This window comes from Onychostoma macrolepis, chromosome 16 (assembly GCF_012432095.1).
Source record: "Onychostoma macrolepis isolate SWU-2019 chromosome 16, ASM1243209v1, whole genome shotgun sequence".
Classification (NCBI taxonomy): domain Eukaryota; kingdom Metazoa; phylum Chordata; class Actinopteri; order Cypriniformes; family Cyprinidae; genus Onychostoma; species Onychostoma macrolepis.
The window spans coordinates 2,743,337-2,769,906 of record NC_081170.1 but is presented as its reverse complement, the minus strand read 5'-3'; the positions used below and the strand labels follow the sequence as shown (position 1 = coordinate 2,769,906).

The 26,570-nt window shown below is 31.8% G+C and overlaps 1 protein-coding gene across 1 annotated transcript in view; it reads left to right on the top strand.

Moving 5' to 3' along the window:
- Positions 1-8,087: 8,087 nt before the first annotated feature.
- The window catches only part of myom3 (myomesin 3), a 58,495-nt gene continuing 40,012 nt past the window's right edge, over positions 8,088-26,570 (top strand). Inside the window, exons 1-3 of the mRNA XM_058745664.1 lie at positions 8,088-8,243; positions 14,995-15,099; positions 26,174-26,321. Of these exons, the coding sequence (XP_058601647.1) occupies positions 8,137-8,243; positions 14,995-15,099; positions 26,174-26,321 (360 nt within the window). The 5' untranslated portion in view covers positions 8,088-8,136. The remainder of the gene's footprint in view (positions 8,244-14,994; positions 15,100-26,173; positions 26,322-26,570) is intronic.

Genomic DNA, 26,570 nt, shown 5'->3' with positions numbered 1-26,570 from the left:
TCTAGTTTAAGTTGAGTATAACCTAATAAAAAATAGTTAAATTGAAAAAAATAGTAATAATAAATTAATAAATAAAAAATATCACATACACAAATTACTAAATAATAAATAAATAATTAATAAATAAAATTAATAAGAACTATAAAAATATAATTATAAAAATATAAAAATATAATATAATTCAAAATATTACCAAAAATATAACAGTATATCAGTGATACTAAAATAACATTGCAAATAACATATTCAGTTTTATTCTGTCCAATGCATTTAGAAACAATGCACCAGGTTTGACTGCACACTTTGTAACCTTGATTTTTAGCAATAACCAAGGTTATAATTTTTAACTTAAATTAAAACCATGAAAAAAAAACATTTTCAGTTGAAATAAAATAAGCATTAACTGTAATAAATATTTAAAAACTTCATTTTCACATTTTCATTTAGTTTAAATTGAAGTACTAAAATAAAATTAAATAAACTATAACAGAAAACAAATAGTTGATAACTATAATAACTATTATTATAAACTAAAACCATAAAAATAAATACTTGCAATAAAATAAACATTAAGTGAAACAAAATTCAAATTCAAATATTAAATAAAAAAAAATTTAAATAATAAAAATAAAAAAAACCTTTAACTTATTTATTCCAGCAACATTTCTCAGTTTCATCTAGTTTAAGTTGGATAAAACTTGCATTAAATTAAAAATGTAAAAAACTAAAATTAATACAAATTTAAAAACAAAATACATTTTCATTACTTGAAATAACATAACTGTAACTTTAGTTTAAATTGAAATGCTACAATAAAATTAAATCAACTAAAATTAAAAAACTATAATTGTACTATTATAGTTAATCATTTTAATCAGTGTCAAAAAAATAACAACAAATAACATTAAATTTGATTGTGTTTGATTCAATGCAGAAAGTATGGTTAATGCTGTTTTTTTGTCCTTGGCAGTCCTGAAATGTTTGAGACCACATGAGGGTTAGTAAATAAAGTCATTTTTCATGATTTGTTGAGCTCTTTGTTTAAATGCGTGTGTGATTGTCTGTGACAGCGGTGGGCCGCATTATCAGACGCAGTCAGACATTCGGATCGTGCGTCTCTCAACAGGACGGATTTGAGCGCATGTTTCTGGCCTGTGTTCCATTCGTCACAATGGGAACAGACAAAGCTGGCCTGCTGTTGTTCTGGTCATGCAGTTTATTCTTAGCCTCAATGTCACAGATGAAACTGTAGAAGTGGTTGGCATTGTTTACTGCGGTATTTGAGCGGCAGGTGTGGCAGTAAATGCTTATAAATAACAAGCTGAGTCTAGTGCAGCGTTCACACCCTAAACTCAACCTGAATAACATATATATATTCTGTACACTCAAACATGTCAATGTCTGCTCACACTCACGCAGGCAACGCTCGCTAATCACTGCTATAAAGTCTCTAAATTACACTGTAAAATGCAGATCAATACACAGTTATGACACATTGCTCACATTGCTTGTGATGCTCATCATTTGTAGTTTATTTGTAAAAACTGATAAATGTATATGTGACACACCAGTGATAGTTATGTTAAATTCTGTATATTTTTTAAATATATATAAAAAATATATATATTTCTATTCACTGTAGCTCTATTTTAATTTCATTTTAGTAATTTAAATACTTCAACAACTTTATTAATTAATTTAATGTGATTTATGTACTATTAACAGAGGCAGACAGTAGTGAAGTACTTTTACTCTGCTTTAAAAGTACTTTTCAAGTGTCTGTATTTTATCAGTTTTTCTTTAGAAAACTTTTATTCACAACATTGCAAAGCATAATATCGTACTTTTTACTGCACCACGTTTTATATTAAATATCATTTAATACTTAATTACATTAGAAATCCATTACTTTCTTACTTTTACTCATGTAAAAGTAATTAAAAGATATACTTGAGTACAAGAAAGTACTATACTTTTAATGTTCTTAAGTATTAAAGGTAAAACAAAACAACTTTAATTTATGAAATGTAGTGCAGTAAAAAGTATGACATTATGCTTTGGAATGTAGTGAAGTAAAGTTTTCCAAAGAAAATCACTCTGATAAACTACAGATTTTTGACTTTTTACATTTACTTGAGTAAAGTAAAAATACTTCACTGACTATTTGTCACGGTGCACACAGCAGGGAGGAGACGAGGAGACGAGGATAATTCAAATAACAGTCTTTAATGAATCCAGGCCAGGCAAGGCAAGGCAAGGCAAGGCAAGGCAAGGCAAGGTTGGGACACCGGGGAGTAATGAGTAGACCAGACGAAAACTAACTAAACAGGCAGGAACTAAATACACAAGACAATCACTGATAATAAGACAAACACGGCTGGACAAGACTTAACTAATAATCACACTTAACAAGGACAGGAACATGACCAAATAAGGAAACAAGAGGCGGGAACACATGACACACATGACAGAGGACTGACACTATTATAGTATCTAGTAATATTTTGAATAAGCTTTTATTTTTACATTTTCCGTTTTCATTTTAATTTTGGTTTATTGTTTAATCTAATTTATTTTATATGTAGTTTAAAGGGGTGGTTGATTGCAATTTCACTTTTTTAAGGTTAGTTAGTGTGTAATGTTGCTGTTTGAGCATAAACAATATCTGCAAAGTTGCGGCGCTGAAAGTTCAATGCAAACAGAGATATCGTCTTTTAAAATTCTGGAAGTTTAATGCCTACAAAAACGGCTGGTAAGGGACTACAACGAACTACTTCCCGGGTCTGATACGTCAGGGACCCAGATAAACCCCGCCCCCGGGAACATGTAAGGAAGGGGCGAGGCCATGCTGTGCTACTTTAGAGAAGAGGAAGAGAAAACTAGGGGTGCACGTAAAAATCTATTCATATATGAATCACGATTCTGTCTTCTAACGATTCTAATGGATTCACAAGTTTCAAAATCAATGTTCTAAAGCAGCGGTTCTTAATACTGTTCCTCGGAGCACATGCCGCTGAGCTGAGGGGCGGGACATTTAGACGCACGCTCGGCGGTTTAGTGAATCACAACACGCTGAGCCAGCTAACCAATCAGAGCCCATCACGTGTTTCTGAGGGAGGGGCTTCATAAAAACAGGAAGTAATCGAGGTGTTTGTCAGAGAAGGGACAGAGCGGTGTGGAATAAAGGTAAATGATATGAAAAATAATGCGTTTTTTAAAAAACGAAGCATGAACACATGTTAGACTGCACCCCATAAACACAATCAAGCCTAGAAAAAAAACAGTAAACCACCCCTTTAAAAAAAATTGCTTGTCATTTTCATCATTTTTTTTCTAAATTCTTTTTTTGTTATTTCTATTTCTCTATTTTTTATTTCAGTATTAGTTTTAATAATTTCAGTACGTCCACTTAGACTTATTCATTCATTTCAATGTTATTTGTGTACTATTATAGTATTTATTAATCATTTTAATCAGCTTTTGATCTTATTAAATTTTAAAAAATTTAGTAATTTAGTTGCTTTTATTATTTTCATCAGTTTGGATTATTTTTTTAAATATTTCTGTTTAGCATTAGTTTTAGTAATGTCAGTACTTCAGCACTAGTATAGTATATATTAATATTTTGAATTATCTTTTATTTTTAAATGTTCAGTTTTTATTTTAATATTTCATTTCTGTTAAGCTCTATTTTTAGTTCAGCATGAGTTTTAATCATTTCCATTCTGAAACTTATTTAAATAAGTTTTTTATGTATATTTGATTTTATTTCAGTTAAAAAAAAAAATTATTATACTTTTTATTTTTTAATGCACTAATTTTATATGTTGCTTGAAAGTCTGTAGTAACATTTTTTTTTAAATCTGTTTATTTCAATTATAAATGTTCATAAAGGCAACTTTATTGTGAACACTGGTTTTATCATATTACATTTTTTTAATACTGATATTAAAGCAATAAGCCACTCTATACCATGCATTATAATTATTTTTACCACGGCTTTTAACTTAAAAACAGGCGTAAACGACTGCAGACTTGTATCTTGTCAAATGAGCACAGTTTAAACATTATTGAGATTTCTTGTGAGAAAAGCTTTATCTGGGGTCATTTCCAAATCGAATGCTGTGACTGCAGACAAACGTGAGTGTCAGGATCTCATCTGATCTCTTCTTCAAAGGCTTTAATGCAGATCTGGGCATGTTTTATTGCTGAGATCTTCATGCATTGTTTCCACAGATCTCTTTTCCCACAGCTCCTCTATCCCACAATGCAGCGGCCCATTGTGTCATTCCAGGTCTTCTGTCCGCTGATCTCACTGAAAGTCTATCTGGATGCTTTGAATTGATTGCTGCTCCTGCTGTCGCTCTATATTTACCACCTTGAGGAGGAGTTTGTGAGGTCGTCCTCACACGGCCGGAGGAGAAGCTGGGAGAGTTAGAGGAGGTGAGATAGTGAAGAGACTTGAACAGAAGAGGGAGAGACGAGTGAAGGTCGAGGAGGAGGAGAGACGTTCTGCTGATCATTTTAAAGGCCTGAAGAACGTGAGTGGATTTATAACTCCAGCAACAAATCTGTTCGCGGTTTTCTCTCTGCTTCAGTACGTACTTGAAGACCAGTGCTTCTCTATCTGAAAAAAACGCTGCAAAATACTAATAATCAGAAATCAAACTCGCTGCTGTTTCACTGTCACTTGCTAATTTAACTAAATCTAGTTCAGTGTTTGATCCATGTGTTCAGATGATTAGTGCATTTGCAAAACTAGTTTTCCTGTTCAGTTTGTGTCATGCTGAGTATTGCATGTTGAGAAACCAATAAGAAAGGCTGTAATTGGCTGATTTATTTTTCCATTTACAGCCACAGGTCATTCAAAAATCAAATTAAATAAATTAGAAATTGCATTTAATTATTTATTTATTTCATTTCTTTAACATATTTCTTTAACATAAAGATATATATAGCAACGTCCTAGCAACCCCCTGAAGTGCGGTAAACACCTCGTGCATTTTATTCATAAATTCTAAAAACCGAATTAACACTTAGTCGTTCTTCTTTGTATTGCCGTTTCTCTGAGCTTGCTGCATTGTAAACCAAGCGTCTATAAAGCCAAGATGAAAAATCCTGCAGTTTGCAGGATTTTCAATTTAAAGTAAATGAAAATAAGAAGTTTTTGACTACTTGAAGTTTTACATTTTATTTGATTTAATTTCATTAATACCCAGTTATGGTAAAAAATTGCATACTATAATAATTCATTTATATTTCATTATTTGATATGAACATAATTTATTTTTCATTAATGTTTTTCATTATTTTCTTTTCTTTTAATTTAATTAGTTTTTTGCAACCCAGTAATAAAAAATTGCATGTAAAACATACTTAACTTTCATGAAAATAATGCTAACTAAATGTAAAATAAATAAATAATATCTCCAGTATTATTTTATCCATTTTATTATTATTTTATTGTTATGAAAATGTTTTATTTTAATGATGAAATTCATTTTTATTTTTTATTTTTTGTTTTAATTTTAATTTAAAAATTTTACCTGAAATAAAGTTATAGTTTTATATTTCATTTAATTTCATTTAATGTATATTTTGTACCAAGTAATAATATAAATTGCACGCTCAGGTTTAGGTTATTCTAACAAACCCTTTAACTCCAAGAGTCAAGATGAAAATCCTGCCGTTTGGCGTTCATGAAGTTATTTCTCATGACTCTGTTCATCCATCACCTCCAGAGTGTTTTTCTGCAATCTTGTTTCTCTGAACAGTCTGTTTTCATTGAGAGAGCCACTGGCCTATATGCCATCTCTCTCCCTCTGTCTCTCTCTCTCTCTCAGCTGATGACAGATCAGTTTTAATATGCTGCAGAGCAACCTTTGGTCCCCATGTTCAAACAAACTCGTGATGGGGGTTGAGAGGGAAGTTGTCCAGAGAGCTGTGCTGTAGATGTAATCTGGTTAAAGCGGAGGGGCTCTGATGGTAACGCAGGTGGTTGCTGTGAGTCTGGGGTAAACGAAGCCATCCTTCAAACGCGACCTGATTCTGTTGGGATGGGCGAGGGATGATTTATGACTGCGGGACTCTCACGCGCCACATCCAGCCGCACAACTAATGAATTATTATTCTCACAATAGTGCACAAAGGGACTTTTAACAGGATTCTGACACAATGTGTGTCCCTCTTCACCTTTTCGACTCTCACCTGCTGTAGTGTTTGGATGAAACTCATGAAAACATGACCAAGTCACATTTCACACAGAAAAATGAAGAAAAATAATAAACAGAATGGGTTTCCTTTAAAGATTGCTACATTTAAAAGAGATGTATTTATTTTTTATGAATTAATTTATATTTCAGTCATTTATTAACAAATAAATAAAGGGCCCAATGTTATTTTAGTATCATTGATATACAATAACTTTTTATTGTTTTTTTTTGTTTAGTTTTTTTTTATAAATTTCGTAATATACATTTCTATAAAATGTAATATTCTTAATATAAATTTATATGAATAAATTTCTAAATAAAATTCTTATTTTAATTTTTAATTACTAAAGTTAAAGGTTTGTGTGTGTGTGTGTGTGTGTGTGAATTTTTGTGACAAATGAGGAAATAAATTTGTATAATGACATGGGTATGACATAAGTATTACAAGGACACCTATGTCTTATGAATCACACAGAATGGAGTGTATTGAAAATCTGAAATAGCACAAAGTTTCCTGTAAGGGTTGGTGTAGGACAATAGCACATAGAGTTTGTACAGTATAAAAACCATTACGCCTATGGAGAGTCCCTACATTTCACAAAAACAAACGTGTGTGTGTGTTTAATACACCAGCTTAAACTAAATAAAAAAATTAAATGAAGAAATGTTTCCTTGTGTCACGGTGCACACAGCAGGAAGGAACAAGGAACACGGAGACGAGGAGTACCTTCAAAATAATAGTCTTTAATGTAGACAAGGCAGGGCTGACACACAGGCGTAACGAGTAGACCAGACAAACACTAACTGAACAGACAGGACTATAAATACACAGGATAATTAGACAAACACAGCTGGACAAGAATTAACTGATAATCACACTTAACAAGAACAGGAAAAACCATATATGGACACAAGAGGGCGGGAAACACATGACAGAGGACTGACACCTTGGTAACTAGCTGAAATAAAGTTTTATATTTAATTTTATTTCAGTTAATGTTTATTTTATTCCAAGTAATAAACATTTTTATGGTTTTAGTTTTAGCTGTAGTTTAATTTTAACTTTAGTTAACGATAACAACACTGAATGGCCCTTTATTTTTAGTTAATATTTATTTTATTAATAAAATATTAATATAAATAAATTATTAATAATGTTTTTTTATGGTATTAGTTTTAGTTTTAGTTAAGAATAATAACTCTGATTGGCTCATATTTATGCAAAATATTATACAAATATTTAAATATATTAATATTTAAATACAGTATATTAAAAAAAATTTTTATATATAAAACATATTTCTTTCTTTCTATTTATTTATTTATTTATTAAAAACTTTTTTTCCCATGGGCAACTACCTGAAATAATATTTTTAAAATTTCCGTTTATTTCAGTTGATGTTTATTTTTATTACAAATAATACATGCTTTGTTTTAGTTAATGATAATAACCCTGAATGGCCCTAAGGAGGCTTTATTTTTATGCAAAATATTTCTAAAATATAAAACTTTTGTTGGTTGGTTGGTTGGTTGGTTTGTTGCAACTGCCTGAAATAAAAGTTTACATTTTTATATATTTAATTTAATTTTTTTTTTTTGTTAAAAATAATAACCCTGATTGGCCCTAAAACAGACTTCATTTTTATCCAAAATCTTCTTTCTTTCTTTTTATTTGTGGGTGAAATGTGTCATGTTCTTGACAGGTTTTGTGAGTCTCACAAGTCCACATGCAGACTGTAATATGTTGCATCAGTCCATCATATTGCACGTGTACTGTATGAATATGATTTCTGAGGTCTGTTTTTGGAGAGGCGATGGAAATGGGCCGTGACTCGTCCTGTTGTGGATGTGATGGTTTGTGATTCTCTGTCCTTCTGACAGCTGTGTGCTTCTGCTCCATGCAGGTGCTGCCGAGAGCTTTGCGATGGCTACCAAAATAGTAACGGAGCGCTGGCAGGAGGAGCAGATGGAGCAGATGTCTCACGGCATGCAGATGTCGTCCCAGATCAAGAAGAGAAAGTTCAAATCCAGGTAGAGCCGCGCTGACCCTTCAAACACGCCACCAATGCATTCACACGGCTTCAGGAAACCAGTGTAAACCATCAGCTGAGTTAGCAGTATTAATTAGTGAAGCTCAGTCCGCTGTGCCTCCATCAGAGAGCAGCTGTGTCAACACACGAGCTCCGATCAGCTCTTCTGAGGCTTTCTAAAGGAAAGAAACTCTTGAAGAGTTTTGAACATGAACATGTTTTTGGTGTTTACTCATCCTTGTGCCGTTTTAACCTGTAGGATTTTCTTTCTTCCATGAAACACAAAAGATATGGATGACAAAATCATAAAAATATAATATGCATAATGTCTGAGCTCCCCTACAGTAGAAGTGGCTTATGTTAGCAAGCTTTAAGAAGGACAGAAAATTCACTACAAAAGTATAATATAATGTAATATAATACAATATGATCATTGTTATATATAATTCTTACATATATATTATATATAGCTTTTACCTTTTATATTTTATCTCTTTTTTTGCCTCAAAATAATATAAATTTGGGAGTAAAATGTTTAGTTGTTTAAAATACTTTCATAATTTAAAATAAATAAATATAAATCAGTAAATAAATGGCCCTAAAACAGGTTTATATTATATTATATTATATTATATTATATTATATTATATTATATTATATTATATTATATTATATTATATTATATTATATTATATTATATTATATTATATATTTTATTTAATATTTTTTGTATTTCTTTTTGCATCAAAGTAATACATATTTGGGAGTAAACTTTCATGAACATAATGCAATATATACATAAATACATATAAATAAGTTAATAAAAATGTCCCTAAAACAGGTAATATAATATAATATAATATAATATAATATAATATAATATAATATAATATAATATAATATAATATAATATAATATAATATAATATAATATAATATAATATAATATAATAATTCTTATATTATATATAGCTTTTTTATTTCTTTTTTTCCGCATCACAGAACTAAATAAGAACATACGCCCTTAAAAATAAAGGTTCTTCAGCGATGCCATAGAAAAAACATTTTTGGTTCCACAAACCACCTCTTTCTTACCTTTTTATAATCTGAAGAACCTTCTTTCGCCACAAAGAACCTTTTGTGAAAGATGTTAACGGTTCTTTATGGAACCATTCAGACAAAAAGCTTCTTCTATGGCATCGTGAAGCACCTTTATTTTTAAGAGTGTATTGTGTCGATTAAATGACTTTATATGCTAAAATGTTCGTTTGCGCTGCTCCTTTAATGAATAACAGTGATTGATTAGTGTGGCACATGTTCGGGATCATGACAATTACTGATGGGGAAGCAGCTGTTTCTGCCTGACATTCAGGACATGTGCTGCAGTTATTCTGAGCTCATTCCCAGCTGAACAGCGGCAGCGCTCAAGGCCAGGTTTATAACAATAGACACACAAGCTCCTCAAAACCTGGCCAGGACAATCATGCATCATTGCTCTATTGTTTGTGCCTTGTGCTTAATTTATCATGTTAAAAATGCACATTCTAATACAGTATAGTGCCTGTCAAAAGGCTAGAGTAATTAAGGCTTTTTAAGGTTTATGAAAGAAGTCTCTTCTGCTCACCAAGGCTGCATGTATTTGATTCTTTTTTAAAAACACAGTAAAATTCGTAAATATTATTACAGTTTAAAATAACTGTTTTCTAATTGAATATGTTTTAAAATGTAATTTATTTCTGTGATGAGCAGCTGAATTTTCAGCATCATTACTGCAGTCTTCAGTGTCACATGATCCTTCAGAAATCTTTCTAATATGCTGATTTAAACAAGTTCTTACTTTTATTCATCAAGGATGCATTAAATTGATCAAAAGTGACAGTAAAGACATTTATAATGTAAGATTTCAAAAGATTTCTATTTCAAACAAATACTGTTCTCTTGTTCTTTTGCTTCATCTGTGAATCCTGAAAAATAAAATGTATCACAGTTTCCACAAAAATATACAGCGCAACTGTTTTCAACATTGATGATAATCAGAAATGTTTCTTGAGCAGCAAATCAGCATATTAGAATGATTTCTGAAGATCATGTGACACTGAAAACTGGAGTAATGATGCTGAAAATACAGCTGCGCATCACAGGAATAAATTACATTTTAACATATATTCACACAGAATACAGTTATTTTAAATTGTAATAATATTTCACAATTTTGCTGTATTTCAATGTATTTTTTTAACAAATAAATGCAGCCTCGGTGAGCACAATACTTTTGACTGTTAGTGTATAACAGAACTTTTGGCCTCAAATGTGTCCTGGACTGACGCTTTCATGAGATTCCCACACTGTGAAAAAAATGTTTATAGAGTATCAGCAACATAACAGAAATAATAGAAATTTGTTCACGTCACACGGGCCGTTAACTGACAAAAAGCCTTGTTTACAGTTCATGCAATAATACAATAATATTGTTGCCAAAGCTGGTGAGTTTCAGTTACTTGAACTTCTCTTCTGGCTGATTTGACAGTCAAAGTGAAAACCGACAGTGTTTGTTTGTTAAATGAATCTCACGCATCGCCATTCTTCACTCAAGCTCGTGTTACACAATTATTAGCAATCGCTTCCCTCTTTTCTTTTTTGTTGGCTTGTCAGGACGCATTTAGATCCGCAAACATACAGATCAACTTCTGCTTTCGTCATTGTGTCAGTCGCACATGTTCCTCTGAGAACGGGATGGACTTTAGTAACACAGATGAACCTCAATCTGAGAGACTAAACACGCACTAATGTGTGAATCTGTTTCTGCATTCCCATTGAGATGATTGTATTTTTGAGATGAGCGCACATAAACACCACAAAAGTCTCATAAATATCAGTGGAAATTCTCAGCTGTCCGTGCTGATGCGTGTTAATTAAAGAATCGAAGAAAACTGATCATTTCGTTGAAAAATTGTGTGAATATTGACTTTTTACTCATTTTGTGTACTTTTCACCTTTTGAAATTTAGATATAAAACCTGAGAGACAATATAGGCTACTGCTCATTTAGCCAGTTTATTAGAGAGAAGTATGAAACAAGACATGAAATTGCCAAATAGGTTCACTTTATTTAGATTGAATGCATCTCATTATAAAGAAACTTGAAACAAGCAAATCACTCTTAAATCAAGCAAAATCATCAAAAATCATGAAATGAACAGATATATCAAGCCAGTAAAAAGAATAATAAGAAAAACTGTGGTAAACTAAAAATAATAATAATAATGAATCATTTTTGTGGCAAAGCCATTTTTTGCATTACTCATTGGTACAGTGGGTTTATTATTTATTTATTTACTTTTTATTACTGATGCATTCATATGTGTTTTGCTGTTTTAAAACAGGACAATGTTACTTAAGAAAGACAAACACACCTTTCAAAAGTTTAGAGTCGGTAAGATTTCAAAAGAAGTCTCTTTTGCTCACCAAGGCTGCATTTATTTGATCAAAAATACAGTGAAAACAGTAAAATTGTGAAATGTTATTAAAATTTTAAAATTTGATGATTGCTGTAATTCAAAGCTGTATTTTCAGCATCATTACTGCAGTCTTCAGTGTCACATGATCCTTCAGAAATCATTCTAATATGCTGATTTGCTGCTCAAGAAACATTTCTGATTATTATCAATGTTGAAAAAGGTTGTACTGCTTCATATTTTTCGTGGAAACCGTGATACATTTTATTTTTCAGGATTCACAGATGAATAGAAAGTTCAAAAGAACAGCATTTATTTGAAAATTAAACATTTTGTTATATTATACGTCTTTACTGTCACTTTTGATCAGTTTAATGCATTCTTACTGAATAAAAGTATTAATTTCTGCTTTTGATCAGTAGTGTGTATTACGTTGTAAATGTACAGTGATGTAATCCTGGCTTACGTAAAACACCTGAAAGTCAAAATGGCTTTTAAAGCGGTCTGAAGCGGGACTCTGAGCTGATGCATCAGTGTAGATCTCATCTTGTCTGATAATCAGAGTCTGTCTGTGTCCATCAGCTGACAGTGGAATATGCAGTGAAGACTGAATCCAGGCCGTTAAACAGGATCCCCGTTAAACCCTCGCAGAGTTACAGGCGCAAACATAGATGTACAAAACTAGATGAGAACGGCTGACATTCACACCTGTTCGGATTTACATTTGAAAATAGAACGTGAAAATATAGACAGTAATATTAATTACATTGGAGAATGGTGTTGAGAAACATTTTCTGAACACAAATATACTCCAAATCTTTTGGTTAAATTAAATTAAATTAAATTAAAAATAAAATTATTTAAATTGTTTATTAAATTTAAATATACATATAAAATTAGATAAATCTGCATTTTAAAATAAACAAATAATAAAGATTAATTCTATTTAATTACAAATAAATAATTAATAAAAATAGAACTAGATTTATTTTATAACACATATATATTCCAAATCTTTCGGTTAAATTAAATTAAATTAAATTAAATTAAATTAAATTAAATTAAATTAAATTAAATTAAATTAAATTAAATTAAATTAAATTAAATTAAATTAAATTAAATTAAATTAAATAATTAAATTAAATTAAATTAAATTACAAATAAAATAAAATACAATACAATACAATACAATAGGACTAGATTTGTGCATTTTCTGAGCACAAATATAATCCTAACCTTCGGTAAAATTTAATTAAATTAAATGTAAAAATGTAATTAAATTTTAAAAGTAAAATTAAAAATAAATATAAAATTAAATACATTTAATTATAAAATAAAATAATAAATATAAAATATGATTAAATTAAATTAAACATTAAATTATTTAAATTTCATATTCAATTTAAATATACATATAAAATTAAATGAATCTAAATTTTTAAAATAAAATAATTAAAAATAAAATAAAAAACAAAAGGACTACATTTGTACATTTCCTGAACACAAATATATTCCTAACCTTTCAGTAAAATGAAATTAAATTACATTGCATATAAAAATGTAAATTTAAAAAGTAAGATAAATATAAAATTAAATTAAGGACTAGACTAGATATAAAACAGGACTAGATTTGTGTGCATCTTCTGAATATAACCTTGAGTATGAGTAACAGCAATAGTGATGTTTAACTAAATGGAGTAGATAGTATAATAGTAGTATAATAGTGTAGAAAATCTCTGTGAGGTTGTGAATGTTGTTTGTAACAGATGCAGAGCTTTCAGTGCGACTGACTGACAGACAGCACATCAGTGCAAATAGCTTTCTGTCAGAAACTCTCTCTTTCACTCCATCTGTCTCTCGCTTTTCTCTCCTCTCCGTCTCAGTGATGCTGCTTTAAACATGTTACAGCAGCTAACAGGTTCAATTGCAATGTAGAGTTACATTATTTACACATTTGCTGCTGCATAAAACGAAAGAATTGTGCATGAAATATGCTATCTGAAGGAAGTTGAGGTGTGAAGGATTCGGCATTTAGTGTAAAGACTGTACATACTGTAACCTCCCATATCAGTCACACTTTAATCTATATTCTACAGAGATATTCAGTCATCTCAGTATTCACACTGTCAGAGCTCGATGTGTGATTTGTGCTCACAGCGCCCACTACTGTTCACTGAATTACAGAATTACAGCATAAACCACAATGACTTTTCTTTGATTTTGGGGTGAAATAACAGGAACATGTTCTTGGTAAAATCCAATTATGTAAAATGACATGTAAAAAAGTGAAAAAAGAAAAAAGTTTTTTTTAAAATATAGCAAAATATTTTATTCGATTAATTCATTTTATTTGCATTTTGGGGTGAAATATTACCTGAGCGTGTTCTTAATAATATCAAACTATTACCTAAAATATTTTCTGCCTTTTGATTTATTTATTGTCACAATGCAAAAAAAAAAATGTTTATTTTGTGGCAAAAACATTTTTTGCATTACTCATTGGTACAGTAGGTTTATTATTTATTTATTTATTTGTTTGTTTGTTTGTTTGTGTATTTAAGACTAATGTATTCAAATGTGTTTTGCTGTTTTAAAAAAGGACAATATTACTTAAGACAAATATACTGTTCAAAAGTTTAGGGTCAGTAAGATTCTTTTGGAAGAAGTCTCTTTTGCTCACCAAGGCTGCATTTATTTGATCAAAAATACAGTAAAAACTGTGAAATTGTGAAATATTACTAGGATTTAAAATAACTCTTTTCTATGTCAATAAAAGTTAAAATTAAATTCAGAAATTAAGTTATATTTCTTTCTTTCTTTTTCTTTCTTTCTTTCTTGATTTTCACAATTTAAAAAATAGTAATAGTTTTTTTCTTTAAGCAAAATGTATTCTAAATATTATCTAAAATATTTTCAGCCTATTTGTTTATCCTCACAATGAAAAAATAGCAATAGATTTTATTTTTTATTTTTTTTTTAAGTATGGCTTGAATTTCTTTAAGCAAAATTATTTAATTATTCATCGTTCATTTGTTCCTTCTTTCCTTCCTTCATTGATTCCAATCGATTTTGGCGGTATGTGACCTGAACAAGTTCTTGATAATGTTGTCAAAATATTATCTAACTTTATTTATTTATTTCTTTGTTTGGTTGTTTAAACATGTTTAATGCAAGAAGTGAAACACAGTAAAATGTTAGTTGAAAGTATACTGTGAATATTCATTCATGACCTGTGGATGCTCATCAGAACAGCTTCAGTCATGAGCGTGACGAGTGTTTTTATCTTTGTGTTTGATCAGTGATGAAACGGCTTCTCTGAGCGAATACTATCCCATCATTCCCGGTAACGTCATGTCTGTGAAGGAGATCCTGACCGGACCCAAGTTCCCACGCCACCGGACATGGTACTGACACACTCACTCACATACACACACAAACACACACACTCATACTCACTCACACACACACACACACGCTCACACACACTCACTCACACACACACACACACACATGTTCGTTTTTGTGAAAAGTGGGGACATCCCATAGGCGTAATGGTTTTTATAGTGTACTTACTGTATATGCTATTGCCGTACACCAACCCTACACCTAAACCTACCCCTTACAGGAGACTGTGCATTTCAGCTTTCCCCCAAAAAAACCTCACTCTGTATGATTTATAAGCGTTTTGAAAAGTGGGGACATGGGTCAATGTCCTGAGATGTCACCTTCACCTTGTAATACCTGTCATGCCTTTGTCATTATACACATCTATGTCCTGACTTTTCACAAAAACGCGCACACTCACACACACTCTCACACACTCACACACTCTCACACACACACACACACACACACACACACATGCTCACACACACTCACTCACACACACACACACACACACACACTCTCACACACACACACACACACACACACACACACATGCTCACACACACACAAACACACACATACTCACACACACTCACAAACACGCATACTCACACACACGCACACACACACACACACACACAAACACACACTCACAAACACACACATACTCACTCACACGCACACTCACTCACGCACACACACACACACACACACACAACACACACACATATACTCACAAACACGCACATACACACACACACACACTCACAAACACACATACTCACACACACGCACACACACACATGCTCACACACACACACACACACACACGCACACACAAACACACACTCACAAACACACATACTCACTCACACTCACATACGCACACTCACTCACACACACACACACACACACAAACACACACATACTCACACACACTCACAAACACACATACTCACTCACACACACACACGCACACACATACACACACACGCACACGCACACACACACACTCATACTCACACACACTCACACACACACACACACACGTTTGTTTCTGTGAATTGTGGGGACTTTCCATAGAATTGTATTACTTTTATACTGACCAAATGATATTTTCTATCCCCTAACCCTAAACCTACCCCTTACAGAAAACCTGTTTGCATTCTTACACTTTCAGATAAACATCATTTACTATTTTTAATCATGTTTTCCCCTCGTGGAGAACCCAGGTTGGTCCCCACAATGTCAAAAAGTTCATGTTTTACTATCCTTGTGGGGACATTTGGTCCTCACTATGTAGCATAAACAAGTTCACACTCACACACACACATAACAATAACACACGCATTGTGAACATGTCTTTGGTAACGAGCTGACATTATTGTTTTATGGCTTTGCTTTTTTAAACTCTTGTGAGGGTCAAAGCTGTCCTGCTGAACATCTGAAAGGTTTAAATATAATATGATGGAGTCACAGATGTGGTCAGGACACAGCAGGTTAAGATATGATTTACATGTCAAACTGTTTTTATAAGCGGCGCCGTTGTGTTTCACATCACATCAACTCATTGCATCAAAATCTCTCAAACTTTCAGCTGGAGATTTACATCAGAAATAAACACTGAAACATAAACACAGTTTTGGGTTTCATTGCATTAAAAATAGGACACATGCAAATTCATCCAGCAAGAAAAAACCTGCAGGAAAAGAACAGCAGCAAGCACTCAAAACTTTGCACATCTTTAGGGAAAATACATCAGCTCCTAAAACATCAGTGCTAAATGCCTAAGGCTGGGTATTATATTTCAAAAATTTCCAAAAATATAAAAGTGGATGTTCTGGAATATACAGTAAGTCAAAATATGAATAAATCTTAAAAAAAAAAAAAAAAAAAAAACTGTCTAGGTCAAAATCATTAAATTCTCATTACTGCAATGCACAAAACAATATTTTATTTACATTGTAAAGTATTTATGGTATAATAATATCATTTGTTATGGTATAACAACAATGTGGTATATTATTTTATAAGTTATTGTGCTAAATTTAAATTATATGATTAAAATGTAACTCGAAAGCGATATGTCTGGATGCGTTACAGTCAATTTTGGGAGGAAGAAGTGTTTAATGATCATAAAAACCAAATCACAAAGCACAAAACTGCATTTTTTATTAACTAGCATTAACAAAGATGAATAAATAGTGTAATAAATGTATTGATCATTGTTTGTTCATGTTAGTTAATACATTAACTAATGTTAACAAATGACACCTTATTGTAAAGTGTTACCAAATATTTAGTTATTCATCCATTTGATTTTGAGGTAACATAATATGACATGAAAAATAAGAAAATATTTTCATCTTATATATATATATATATAAATTTAATGCAAGAAGTAAAACAGTAAAATGGTTGTTTGTTTATTTTTCCCCATTTGATTTTGGGGTAAAACTTGACCTGAAAATGTTTTTACAGTTTTTCTGAATTTCTAAAACACACATTTTCTCAAAACCTTAAACACAAATCCAAATCTTCAAACTAAATTCACAGAACCCCTGACTCTTCTGGCAAAATCAAACAATCGCCTCAAAACCATTTCACTTGTACCCAAAATCAAAATATTTTGCAATAAAACACACACACACACACACACACACACACACACAAAATAAATCACACCTAAAAAAAAAAACTTTACTCTCAAAAATGGGGGGAAAAAAACAATACACACACACACACACACATATATATATATATATATATATATATATATATAACTATTTTCAAAACTTTGCCTCTTTTATTCAAAACTTTACACACAAATCCAAGAATTGCACGCACAAAATGCAAAATGCTCACATCTCTTGCAAAATGAAGCACAGCATTCAAAATATCACAAACGCATCTCAAAAGCAAACATTTGTCTTACGTTGCAAACACCTTCGCCATAATATTACATTTTTGGACATATCTCACACAGTTATTCAAAACCTAAAGCTCTTCTTTCATCAGCTGCTGTGTACATTTCTGTTCAAGACTGAAAGTAATCGGCAGAGAGATGAAAAATTCACATTAAACATGAAAGCAAGACTGAAACCAAACTTTTTTTACTGTAAGCATTTGTGGTTGTGAATACAGTATTACACAGTACAGAAGAAAAGTAACACATCAAGCATGTGTCGTTGGGTAGATGTGTGTTTATTGGTTGGCTTACACATAAAATCTTTATTTGTCACACAATTTCTGAAAGCTGACACTCAAACAGCAGAAGCACACACCAGATCTGCAAAACCTTACACTAATTCTCGCAATTTGACTCAGTTTTCAATTTCAGAAAACACTTTTTGCAAAACACAACACACAATTCTCGATGTAACACACACAAATCTAACAGGAAGTATCTTGATTTCCTTTTTCAAACACAATCATTTAAAACGCCGCACTAATTCATCAGTGCTTCACACTAACTCCTCACACGCACAAACACTCACTGCTTTATTTAACACCAACCAATCAAGGCTTTACAATAGGCCACAGGTCAAGTTATACAGTTTTTCTTGCTTCGTCGCTTTGATGCATTTCTCAGATCAAAAATGAAATTCTCAAAATCCTCCACATCATCGAGTCACTTGTGCACATCATGAAAGCAGTTTCTCATTCTTTTGAACAAGTTGTGATTGCTTTGGTTCATTCATGTGAGTTTGTCTGTGGTTTCCTACATTATCAGCTGCTAATGTCATGTTGCTCAAAATGTATAGTCCTCTGTGCAAGTCAGACCGCTAGTAAAAGTGTAACTGTGAATTCGATCCAGTCTCTTTCAATCAATATCACACATACAGTAATGTGTAAATTTGTACTTTTGAAATGGATATATGGCATACATAAGAAGTGCAGCCTTCTGCATTTCAGTACAGTAACCGTCATCTAAACTGTTGCCATAGTTTTCATCAGGTAATACTAACAGAGCGCAGTGTTTTGACAACATGACTAAGCAATTTGACGATCTTGTTTGTGAACAATGACTCAAGGACTTTTTGTTCTGATGGCACTATATTCATTGACATAAATACTTACTTTTGAGAGACGAACTAAAGATTTTGAGTAAGTGATAGGCTTTCGCAGGTAATCCATTGTGTGTGGTGCTGTTTGCACAGATTGTTTTGAGAAATGCACACTTCTTTGCCAGTATTACAGTAAGGATAATTCGAGAAATGCACCAAAGTGACGAAGAAAAACTGTAGGTTTTGAACAATGGATGCAAACAATGTATTTCCTTTCTTTCTTACTGCGTGATACTGTATTCAGAACCACGAATGCTTACAGTTTAAAAAAAAAAAAGTTTGTTTTCAATCTTGCGTTCATGTTTACCATGAATTTTTCATGGAATCTCTCTGCCAATTACTTTCAATCTTGTACAGAAATGTACACAGGAGCTCATGAAAGAAGAGCTTTATGTTTTGAATAACTGTGTGTATATGATATATCCAAAAATACAATATTTTGGCGAAAGTGTTTGCAACGTAAGACAAATGTTTGCTTTTGAGATCTGTTTGTGATATTTTGAATGCTGTGCTTCATTTTGCAAGAGATGTGAGGCATTTTGCATTTTGTGTGTGCAGTTTTTGGATTTGTGTGTAAAGTTTTGAAAATTTGTGTAAGCAGTTGAAAAAAACTGTAAGCACATGTAAGGAGTTATTAGTGTGTGTATTAGTGTGGCATTCTGATTGGTTGTGTTTGAAAAAGGAAATCAAGATACTTCCTGTTAGATTGTTGTGTGTCACATAGAGAATCATGCCTCTCAGGCTTATATTTTGTATATTCGCATATTTAGAAACAGTTTTGAATCATTGTGTGTAAACTGTGTTACAGTTGTGCGTAACTTTTGCTTTCTTGTGTTTAAGGTTTTGCATGATGAGTTCATCACAGTGCAAATCGTGTTTTAGTGTGAGAACGTGTTTAGAGTTTTGCAAGAAGAGTGCATGAGATCTGCAATCAGTGTCCGTTAAACTGCCTCAACTTGTTTAAGGTTTTGCCGAAAGAGTGATTTATTTGACAAACTGGTCTAGGGGCTTTTGAGAATTTGGTTCAGAGAATGGGGTTTAGTGTCTCAGCAAATGTGAAAAACTGTAAACACTGGAAAGCTCTTTTTAAAGCATTATCCCTCACTTTCAGCTCAAGAAGTCCCTAAGTGACATATAATGAACACCCAGGTTCAGTCATGTGACAATTTGTGCATTTTTTTTTGTTGTTGCCATGGCAACATTTCCAAAATGGTGTCCTGTCTGGTTAGCACACGTTACAGTGTCAGCAATTTTTAAAACGCTTGTTTTTGTTACTAAAGGTATGTTTCAACCCATGCAACAATTCTAATGTTTTAATAATATCCTAGATTACTCTTAACCTGATTTTAATACGTTTCTTGAGCAAATTGATATAAAACAAGTTACGAAGATATCGTGGTGACACGTGTCACATCGGGCTCTTAATCTTATAAAAGTTGGTGGAATTTTGATGTGACGTATTTGTCACATTAAGAAAAATGGTAAAAATGGTAATGAGCTGCTCAATTAATTTGCCCAATGTCATATATATATATATATATATATATGTCACATTACAGATCTTTCACAAGGAGGGGTTGTATTTCAAAAACAACTGCAGAAACATGTTATAAGTGGTCCATTTGGTCTGTTTTATATGCCCCATAATTTTCCTGTAAGGAGAAATTGGTCTGGGTTCTTATCAAAGTATTATCTAAAACATTTTCAGCCTGTATTAATTAATTAATTAATTAATTTAGTTTGTGAAAAAGGTTTGGTAGTTCTGTTTTTTCATTTTTGAACATGTTCTCAATTTCAATGTATTATCTAAAACATTTCAAAAATAAAAATACTTTCAGCTTTTTAATGTATTTATTTTCACAATGCAATATATATATAAGTTTAATGCAAGAGGTAAAACACAGTAAAATGGTTTAGTGTGTTTGTTTGTTTGTTTATTTTTAAAATTTGACCTGAAAATGTTCTTAATAATATCAAAGTATCATCTGAAACATTTTCATCCTTTATTAATTAATTTAATTAGTTAGTTAGTTGTTTTTTTCCATTTGATTTTGGGGTAAAACATGAACATGTTCTCAGTTTCAAAGTATTATCTAAAGCATTTATCTAAAATGGCATTATTTATTTATTTTTATTTGTTTTTTTTTCCATTTTTTCCATTTATCATTTATGAGGAAAAAAATAGGTTAATGCAAGAAGTAAAAGACAAAAATTGGTAGTATGTTTGTTTGTTTATTTATTTATTTAATCATTCATTCCCATTTGATTTTGCTGTGAAATATGACCTGAACCTGTTCTTGACAGGTTTGAAATATTGTTGAACGAACGAAAGCAGCTCTTTCATTTTACCTTCAGACCTTCAGTTTTTCTCTTCTCTCTGCGCTGCTTAGCATTATGGGAAGGGCACGTCTGCTGTGTTCACCCCTCACGCTTAACAGGTTTACCTGCAATTGACAGCGCGCCGGCAGCCGCTTTAGTTTGGAGGCTGGTAATCCTGTTCAGAACCCGGTCATGCTCCTCCGGCGGAGGTTACGGCACGGCAAAACCGCTGAGAAAGGTCACTTCAGTAAATCAAGCCTCAAACGCAGGCCGGATGATGTGAGGATGAGTGATAAAGCCTGTCAGGACCAGAATGAAGGTCGAGCGGAGTCTCGCTGTGCTTTTGTGTTTAAGTGAAGGTGAGATGAGAGACATCTTGCTCATATGAAGTAGTGTCACGCTCCGTCTCATGTTAAATAATATCCTCGTCTGAGTGTTTCTGTTCAGCAGCAGAAGAAACACAGAACACTGCGAAATGCTTTCTGATATGTGACCCTGGACCACAAAACCAGTCATAAGAGTCAATTTGATTTGAAATTGAGATTTATGCATCATCTGAAAGCTGAATAAATGAGCTTTCCATTGATGTATGGTTTGTTAGGATCGGACAATATTTAGCTGAGATACAACTATTTGAAAATCTGGAATCTGAGGGTGCAAAAAAATCTAAATATTGAGAAAATCACCTTTAAAGTTGTTCAAATGTAGTTCTGTGCAATGCATATTACTAATCAAAAATTAAGTTTTTATATATTTACGGTTTGAAATTTACAAAATATCTTCATTGAACATGATCTTAGTATCCTAATGGTTTTTGGCATAAAAGAAAAAGCGATCATTAATGTATTGCTGGCTACTGCTACAAATATACTTGTGCTACTTATGACTGCTTCTGTGCTCCAGGGTCACAAATGTAAAGCGGAAGAGACTGAAGGTCAGTGAAGGGTTTGAGATGAAGGAAGAGCGGGATCTAATCAAAGTGAGTCACCTGCGTCAGACTTCAGGTCATGTCGCGGCGTCCGATGATCCTGCACAGACAGAAAACTAGACATCAGTCCATCCAGTGACTGAACTATAAAACTGAAGCTACGAGAAATCTTTAAAAAATTGATTTAGTTAGTTAATATTATATTTATACATTAGTCCATATAACCTGTGTTAGGCTAGATTTTAAAGCTTTTTATTATAGCGTTGTGTGAGAAACAGACTGAAATATAGCAGGGTTATTATAGTAAACTAAAACCTTTAAAAACAAAACCAAACCTTTAAAAAAATATTTCATTTAAAATAAAATAAACGCTACTTGGCACAAAATATAAAAAATTTCATTTTCAAATTTAATAGAATTGTTGTTTTCTCACTTTTTATTTTTGTCATTTATTTATTTATCAAGAATTGTATCTTTCAGACAGTAGAATTATTTTTCTCTGGCTTTCTCTTTTTTTGTTGTAAATTAATTAACTAATTAATTAATTAATATAAATATATGTGTCAGACAATAGGATCATCCCTCTTGCTTTCTCTTGTTTGTCTTGTAAATTATTTATTTATTTAAAGATATGTATCTGTCAAACTATATAATTATTTTCTCTTGTTTTCTCTTATTTTCATTTAAATGTATTTATTTATTATTATATACATATTGTTTTTATCTTGTATTAATATAAAGATATGTCTCTTTCAGACAACATTTTTTTTTATTTTTCTCTCTGGTTTTCACTCATATTTGTTGTATATTTATTTATCTCATTAACTAATTTTTGTATTTATTTATCTCTCGTTTGCTCTTATTTTTGTTGTAAATTGTGTGTGTGTGTGTGTGTGTGTATATATATATATATATATATATATATATATTAATCTTATTAGAGATATGTATCTTTTGTTTTGATAACAAATAAAAATAAAACATGCATGCCCTTTAGCTTTTTTCATTTTATTAGCTTTTCTTATACTTCTATTTAGCTTTCATTCATTTTTTTTTTTTTTTCAGTTTTAGTAAGTTTAGTACTTGAATTTCAACTTATTTTATTTGAGTGAGTTGGCAAGTAAACATTTCTAATTTGCAATTTTCATTTCAAAGTTTTTAAGTTTCAGTTTATTTGTTTGTTTGTTTGTTTGTTTGTTTAATTTCAGCTTTATTTTAATTATTAGTTTTTGTTTTGGTTAACAATAACAACACTGATATACAGAGCGGTCCAGAAGTCTACTGTTTGAAATGCTTTTTTTGATTTTGCATCATTTTTTAATATGTAATTTTCATGTATTTTAATATATCATTTTATATTATCAGATAAACCATTTGTGCCTTTTTTTTTTTTGCATTAATGCCAGCAGCACTGGAGCTGCATGAACAAAACCTGATTATCCATAAAGCATCTCGAACTTCAACAGAAGAAAATCTGACTGTCACATGATCAGTGACGCTCATTTACATACACTTGATTAGTCACAGAAAGAGTGCACTGAAATATTGGTGCACAAAATCCTAAAAATTTCAGCTTTAATTAGGATTACATAATGATCGGCTGAATAGAAATAACAAAAGAGCAGAAATGAAAGGGAACGTCGTCTCTGCAGCCGTGTTTTCAGTCTCTTGATTAATCCTTTTCACATTCATGTGTAAATAAGTTGGACCATTGTGGTGTTTTTCACATCTCTCTGTGTTTCAGGCTTAATTTTTAGACATAAATGCATTCATCTGAGTCTCTGCACTCATCCGTCTGGCAGCGCCGCTTCACTAAAACAAAACTGCAAAGTGTCAAAGCCAAAAAAGACAACTTCTAATTGCACTCAGGTGTTTAAAATCACCTGATATCGACCCGAGGATAACTGGCATTTCTGCTGATCTCCTCCAAAGCGCTGATGTGACGGCCGATCGGTGAAATGAATTCTGACTTCAGGGAAAGTTCAACTTTTGTGCTGTGCTGAAAACCTATGTTGATCCCTGTCTGAAAGGTTGCTTGTAAATCACTATCACTAAATCTTTTATTTTGAACAAAATGGCATAAAGTACAACTTTCTGGTCAAAAAGTTTGGATTCAGTCTTTTTGTCAGCTTGTTTTCTTTCAGTTAGCATAGGTTTTGTGTTTCTTTTTAAAAAATTTTGATCGTAGGCCTTACTGATCTGAGCTCATGCACTTCATGAGTGAAAAAAACATTATTTGTGGATTAATTTTTGTCAATATTAAATCAAATATTTTAAAAGCGCACTGTGTGTTTTAATGTTTAACCGGGAAGTTTGGCTTGAAATGCTTTTATTTTGGACAAAATGGCATAAAGTACAGCTTGTGTTTCTGGTCATAAATATTGGATTCAATCTTTTTGTCAGTTGTTTTCTTTCAATTAGGACAAGTTTTGTGCTTCTTTGTAATCGTAGGCTGGTCATTTTGCCAGGAAACCCACAAGTGTAACTTTGTGCCATTTTGCACAAAATAAAAGCATTTAAAAACAAATTTCCTGGTTAAACATTAATGCACACAGTGTGGCATTTATTCATGCTTTATTTAATATTTCCAAAATGGTCTACAAATGCTTTTTTCATTTAAAAACCGAGGTGCTTGAGCTCAAAACAACGAGGCCTACGGTCAATCAGTTCTAAAAGAAAAACAAATGCTTCTTAATTAAAAGAACACAAGTAGTTTAAGTAAATAAAGTAGTTAAAATGGCACAAAGTCACACTTGTGGTGTTTTTGGTCAAAAATGACCGGCCTGCAAAAAAAAATTGCTTTTAAAGCTCTTGTTTTGCAATATTTGGTGATAATATAGCATAACAAGCAAATTTTAAGCTATTTTTTTGTAATGACCAGGAACACCACAAGTTGGGAAAAAAATCTAAAAGTACAAAAATTATCCAAAAAATATTTTGGGAAGTTGTTATGCAATGTTTGAGCAAAGTCAGTAAGTTTCAGTCCAGTGCGATAACATTAACCCTCTGGTATTGTTCACTTGTGTTGTTCGTGGTCAAAAGTGACCGGAAATGTAACTTTTTTTTATTTTCAGTAAAATCAGTGTAATATATTTTTGTTCAAAAATTTTTGTCTTTTTTATTTTGTATTTTGAGAGAATTTCATGGCACTATTTAATATTTATGCAATAATTATGATCAATTTTTCCCATTGAAAATAATACAAAAAACTTTCTTTCAAATATTTTCTATTACTTTTCAATTACGGCAGCATTTCATATTAAAATAGAGACAATGCCTTTAAAATCCAATTATTGAAGTCAGATTGGATAACATCTGGTTGGAGTAAAAAAGAAAAACTTTTGTAATTCTATGGTTTAGCCACTAGATTCCTATATAGATCTATATAAATGTCTTATAAATGCTCTAGTTGTTTTTAGACATGAATTTGTATTTTTTTAAGTTGTGGATTTGGATACATATTTAGGCATTCTCAAAGACAATGTCTTTTTTTTTTTTTTTCTTTTTTTTTTTTTTTTTTTGTGGTCTCATACCTACTACCATATAAGTCATCGAATTTCGTACCATTCCGATGAAGTAGCGATTTTTTAAATTTTTAAATTTTTTTTTTTTTTTCGATCTAAAATGACCAAACAACACCAGGGTTTTCGGAAAAAAATTAAATCCTCTCCAGTTCACAACATTAAAAAAAAAAAAAAAAAAAAAAATCCAAATAGAACACTTACTACAAATCCATTGCATATTGCAACCAAGTCAATTTCTGACCTTTGACCCCAGGGAGGTCCTGAGAGAGTCCAGTGAGGAGCTGCGCGAGAGGGACCAGTGGACGCTGTTTGGGAACGAGGCCGAGAAACTGGAGATCGGTGTGATCCGAAACCAGCGTGTCGTCCGTGAGCGCGTGGATCGATTCGCTCTGCGCCACGAGGCGAGTGGTCGACACACCAAAGACCGAGAGCAGCGTTAAAAATACAACAATCAATGCTCTGCACATCTCAAGACACCTGATTCACTTTCTAGTTTTAAAGGAATAATTTATCCCAAAATGAAAATTCTGGCTTCATTTACTCACCCTCATGCTGTTTCAAACCCTACAACTATATTTTTCCAGACTATCCTGGTTACTTGTTTCAATATAGTGAAGGTAAATGGGGACAGAGCAAAATACACCATAAAA